Here is a 6000-nt window from a genome sequence, read left to right as displayed (position 1 = left end):
CCCCCTTCACGACCAGCAGCCTGGGCACTGACATTTACTTATGCCTTGAAATCTAGTGTTGTGTCCGGACCTTGGAATAATACCTCATAACACGATGTATGGTTTTTGAAAATTCACTTTGTTGGTTGTCTCAAAGCCTAGATAACTTGAACTTTTCCCCAGGTCCCCAAGAGTTTGACTGAACAAGGTTCGACTGTACATCTTGGTATATCAACCCTGTTAACAAATATCACAAATAATGAACAAACACTAAGAATGGTTTTTATTAAGAACAGGTTTCAATTTACTGACAAACAAAACATCACATCTTCAGTTTCTCTAAGCCCATTCCACTTCCATCCAAGATTTAGACATTCGTGACATATCTCAGTGATGCACAGGCCATAAAAGCAACTATTCCTCTTCAAATGGCCAATAAGATGTTCTATAGTTTCCATAAATATGCACACTTATTTGTCATTGACAAATTCTGTTGGGTCCTTCCTTGTGAGCCGCATGTGTTCTGATTTTCCCCAGTCAAAGATCAGATATGTCACAACAAGGGCTGAAATATAGACATTCTTGTATTATGGAAAGCAACACCATTTTCATCAGAAACTATTCCTTTAGAAAAAAATTTTTTTTTAAAAAGAAATATGATAAATAACAATGATAAAGAAATTCCTATATCCATAATTCAAAGACCCATGTCCGGCGAAAGACTTTAAAGAAAAAGATTAGTTATACAGTATAACTGTCACCTCTTAAGTGTTGACAATTATTTAGTGACTTGAGAAGGCAAAAAAAATGGAGATTCCATATGGTAGATGCTACAGAAGGAAAGGCACATTGTGTAAAATCGCCATACCCATTTCATCATATTCAGTTGGTTGTTTACATGGTCATAAGAAGCATGGAACTCAACACGCCAACATTCGAAAGGTTTGGGACATTTACTTACGAGGTACGACTTTGAGAACTTGGCTTGAAAACCTCCTCCACATGTTAGGCACCCCTTTAGAAATAGCCCCAGCAAATGCTCTCTGCTCAAATGGGGAGAGGGTGTAGGTGATAATACCCCTCACATTGGCCAAATTACCAAAACCGCGACCCATTTTCTGTAATAAAAGAAAACAAATTTATTTAAATTAATACTCAATTATACATTCTTTTGCAGTTGATCAATCATTTGTCTAAGACAGGGATATATCATCGGATCATAGGTTTAAGGAAATCATACGTTTTCAGAAGGCCATGTTTATTACAATTACACGTGCTAAAACAAGGGGTGTAGCATCAAACAGACATTGTAAATACTCAGATGATGGCTTGTTTTTAAGGGGAAAGTTGTCTTTTATAAGCATGATAATTGAATGAGATGTTTTACAGCTGTTAATGTGATTAGAGAGAAAACTACAATTCATGTTTCTTGAGCATCAGAATACACATAACACAGGGATAATAAAGTCTTATAATAAGTAATCTGAGCCACAGGACCATGTAACTAATAACAATAACTAATAACAATAACAAAAACTTTTGGCCTCGTCTATAATTTATTTTGCGAGTTTTTTTATTGTTATTATTAGTTACATGATCTTGTGTCTGAGCACGGCACTGGATCAGTCATCATGGCTAACATTAATCTAGATCTATATAGACTGTGTTACAAACTTACAAACTAAGTGAATGTCACAGGTTTCGTTTTGGTATTGATAGGCACATTGCTATCCATGCTAACGTAAGTCGTACCCATGTACACTCTGGGCCTACGTAATGATTTCCCATGTTCAGCCTTTTGGAATCGTTTTATTGTAGTTTATGTGACCATCTTGACCTTGTCAATGACATAAGATAGGTAACATAGCCTTCAGTAATATACACACAAATCAATTCACTTTCATCCCCGACTACACAATAGCTTTCATCTTTCTGTTCAAAACCTTCGACCAAATCTGTTACCTATAGATACAAAACTTTGAAGTCATGGTTGGGTGACGAAAACTGGTGACACAACATCGAAAGAGAAAACATTTCAGAATACGATCGAGCAATCACATAAAACCTCTTTTAATTCAACGCGACATAATAGCATGAGTGTTTACAGACAAGACGGCTTTTTATGTGATGAATCAAACTGCCAAGAAAATGTATACATACCGCTTGTTCTGAAACCTCTTTCGTCTGTTACGAAAAGAACGATCTTGTGGGCAGATTGAACCTCCTTATTTTTCGTATCTTGATATGACGCTCATATGGCATGTCTCCAACGAACTCCTGAATAAAAAAATAAACTTACATTTTTCAACTGTTTGTTAACAAATTATCATTAATAAAGTGAATATTAACTTGGGACTGAATAATGTACGAAACAACTGGAAACTAAATTTGCGTATATCGACCTTGACCTCGTACACATCTGAAGGTCATCTGTTCGCTCATTTTATACGGGAATCTCAATGACGATGTTAAAAATCGATGGATGATACATGAATGAATTTTAAGTAAATCCTAACACATCATTATGAGGAACAGAAGTAACTCCGGCATACGCTTAGATTATTACCAGAGACTTGTTAACAAGAGTATTTTGAAGTATCAGGTAGGCTATGCAGGATTTAATTAATGTTGTTTTTGTAAACATAAAGTTGAAGTTGCACCGGAGAGATCATTTTAGACTACGTTACTTGTCAATGTGGGAACATGGTGAAGAAGGGAAGTATATTTCAATTTATAGTTGAGATAATTATCACGTTGTGCACACAGAAGCAGGGAATTTGCAATATGTATGTACACAACTGATGATTTGTCATCTGTGCATGTTTATAAACATTCTTGGCCATAACAGTTCCCATTTTATTCACTATGGCCCCTTTCCATGAAATGATGTTAGCGCTACAATTGTCATACGTCTATGTGAAAGTGTAATTGCTGAGTCTGTTTGTGTGCATAATCGGAAAAACTATTCCATGTCAAAATCACATCACATGGAAACAGCAATATGCATGCTCTCACAGAATCTGGCTTGGCCATGTTAATTGGCAAAGACAGAATCTTGAGTCATGGTGAAAACAGCTCTGTTTTACATGGTGAAGTGGAAACAGTATTAATCATACTCTCATAAGTTGTTCAAGGGACTTAGTATTGATAAATAAAAAACTTGTAAAATGTGCAAGTTAACCTTTTCTGTGTGGGCATTGCTGTCTCTGTGGACATGGATGGATAATGGAGCCCTGCACACAAATTCAAATCTTTGCTCTGCTGCTCACTTGTGATTGCTCCTGTTTTGGTGCCAAAAGCTGGCTGTTGGTATTCATGGTATTAGCTGTGTTCTGTTGAGTGACTGTTACTCCAGAATTTATGCTTGGTTTAAAGAGAAACACCTGAATTGACTACTGTAAATCTTGAAATTAACGCGAGCGTGAATTAATTGCGAAAAATGCGAGTGGTCTTTGCTCGCATTATTAAACATCGCATTTATATCAACAATAAGACATTTTGGATAGCAGAAATTCCAACTTAGACATACGCTGAAAACAAACAACTATGTATTCCACATCACTGTTTATTGAGCAGCACTTGTAACAAGTATATAAACAATGTCATTCAAACACTAATTACATCCTGTGAATTGTCAATCATATTTGTCATCACCGATCACATCCAGACAAACGCCACCCACCCAACATGGTGTCTTTGTTCTTTGCGACTGCTTCAAAGGCCGACACGAGCCAGCACGGATGTATTGTTTTAGCGAAGTACTCTACTCAGCGCTAATAAGCAGTGCTATTTGGTGTGTGATTTGATTAATGTAAGGTTGGATTAAGGTGAGGATTCTCCTGTAAACCTGACAGAGGACATTTACTTTAGATATAAATCCACTGAAGCTTGAGAGGAGGGGGTGTTGCGTTCATATTGAGTCACATTTTTGGCTAGGGGCCAGCGGTCGCATTCTTTTGGAGATGCATTAATTTCACGTTTTACAGTATTTGGCCTTCTTTGGGAAATGGCGCTATATGGCTGCAATTTTTCTGTAGTTAAATTTTGGCATCACTATGCTCTGTAATGTATTCACATGAGGTATCGTTTTCAATGGGTCAGATAATATGTATTGATTTTAAAGAAAAGTACACTGGCATATACAGTACTTGCCATGGTTACCTAATGTTCTAATGGAGTTAGACACTTTTCACAATTTCTAAAATCCTCTCCTAAAAATTATTTGCTGTGCCACATAAACATGATAAGTACATTCTACCCTACACTCGTTTCAGAACCCAGCAACTGGACTGTTATCGGCCAGTGAAAGCAGCAGCCATGCATGGGTGAGAGACAATGTGTACTCCATCATGGCGGTGTGGGGCCTGGCCCTCGCCTACAGGAAGGCAGCCGACTTGGATGAAGACAGATCCAAGGCTTACGAGCTGGAACAGGTGAAGTCACTACACCAACGTGGCCAGGGTGGCTGCAGTCCTGTCCCTTCATTGGACTCAGTAGCTGTACATGAAATACTTCAATAGTTTTTTCCATGTAACCATGGTAACCTACATGTCCTGTCTGAGTCTGATGATAATATGATGATGATGGCCATGGTATTCAGTGGTAGAAACTAACATTTTTGGTCCACTAGCAGTTATAATGATAACATATAGACAGAGCTCCAGATACGCTTTTGGTGTTGTGGGTATTTTACCCATGCATTTTAAAATCATTGGGTATCAGTAATTCTATCTGGGTATTAAAAATTTCTGTAACCCTCTAGTTTTGACACATGTGGGTATTTCAGGTAAATATTTAACAACACTATTCATCTAGTCCCTGCAAACTGGTGTCATTTGGGTTAGAGAGCTTTATAGAACTCACAAATACCAAGATACTTCCACAAGAAAGTGTGATGGCAGATGATCATGATGTAACTGTCATCGTGGAGTTTGGCAAGGTTGACGGAATGCCCGTTTATAATTTCAAAATAAGTTGCTGATTCGCTAATCAAATACGCAGGGTTACTTCACAATATTTTGATGATACGCACAAGTTTTATTTTTGTAGCGTATCTGTAATGTTCGTTGTGTATTTGATACGCTTGGATTTTATTTTACTGCGTATTTCTGCATTTCTGATACGTATTTTACACAGATACACAGCTTATCGGGAGCTCTTATATAGAGAAAACCTTGAAAATGGCAAATTTGCACTAGTCCTTATGATACCTTAACTATTGGTCAGTTTAACAAGGACTACATGTAGGACTAGAGCCAATGTCTAACACTGGTATTTTACAATTACATGCTTTCAAGGCCTGCTATTTACTTAGTTTGATTTTGAGTGCCTGACAACTGTTCAGGCCTTGACTAGTTGCTGGTCATAATAGGAGCGGAGTCTTGCTTCATCATGCAATATACAGCAAGTGGTTTTGATATCGGTCTCATTGGCTACATTGATATACAGATTACCGTATTCGACGTAATAAGTGCCCCGCTCTAATAAGCGCCCACGGCGGTATTTGCTGATATATTGGCAAATGAACAATCCCAATCAGCACCCCTTCCGATTGATCAATATTCACAAGACTTATTTATTCGCGTACAATATGCACTCGTGTGTTATATGCACCCTTAATTATGGGCAATTATTTTCTAGAAAAATATATCCGTTGTACATAAACATTTCAGGCTGTCAGCATAAACCACGAACTTTATCTTTCAACTCTGTTTTTTTTTCACCCAAATAATATTCTAATAAGAGCCCCCTTTTTCTAATTTTGAGAGCGCTCTGGGCGCTTATTATGTCGAATACGGTATATACAGCTATGCTATCCTGTTATTTGAATGCCACTCCGAAAACCTGAGATTTATTCCCCACCAGAAGTTTGAAGGCCATATGACAAATGCTGTTTTAATACTACTAAAGAATGCAATCACAAAGACTGAGTGCGATAGATTTCTTTATTAGTTCACAGACCGCCTCCGTGGTCTAGTGGTAGAGCGTCCGCCCCGGGGAGCGGAAGGTCCGGGGTTCGAT

General features: G+C 37.8%; 2 protein-coding genes across 18 annotated transcripts in view; one reads left to right on the top strand and one right to left on the bottom strand.

Moving 5' to 3' along the window:
* Nucleotides 1-245: 245 nt before the first annotated feature.
* LOC124143680 (cytochrome b-c1 complex subunit 8-like) lies at nucleotides 246-2276 on the bottom strand. The gene is made up of 3 exons (XM_046512720.2): nucleotides 2140-2276; nucleotides 941-1097; nucleotides 246-544 (listed from the first exon to the last, which is right to left on the bottom strand). Exons 2-3 carry the CDS (start codon nucleotides 1092-1094, stop codon nucleotides 450-452), a joined length of 249 nt encoding a protein of 82 aa, XP_046368676.1. The 5' UTR covers nucleotides 1095-1097; nucleotides 2140-2276; the 3' UTR covers nucleotides 246-449.
* A 96-nt stretch (nucleotides 2277-2372) lies between these two features.
* The window catches only part of LOC124143677 (probable phosphorylase b kinase regulatory subunit alpha), a 91392-nt gene continuing 87764 nt past the window's right edge, over nucleotides 2373-6000 (top strand). For all 17 annotated transcript variants that reach the window (XR_007218986.1, XM_048387647.1, XM_046512712.2 and 14 more), the window contains exons 1-2: nucleotides 2373-2581; nucleotides 4254-4412. Coding sequence is in view for 16 of the 17 variants with exons in the window: in XM_048387647.1 (XP_048243604.1) it covers nucleotides 2504-2581; nucleotides 4254-4412 (237 nt within the window). In the remaining variant the exon portion in view is untranslated. The remainder of the gene's footprint in view (nucleotides 2582-4253; nucleotides 4413-6000) is intronic.

This window comes from Haliotis rufescens, unplaced genomic scaffold (assembly GCF_023055435.1).
Source record: "Haliotis rufescens isolate VD_foot unplaced genomic scaffold, xgHalRufe1.0.p SCAF_7, whole genome shotgun sequence".
Taxonomy (NCBI): Eukaryota; Metazoa; Mollusca; class Gastropoda; order Lepetellida; family Haliotidae; genus Haliotis; species Haliotis rufescens.
This window is presented reverse-complemented; position numbering and strand designations above follow the sequence as displayed.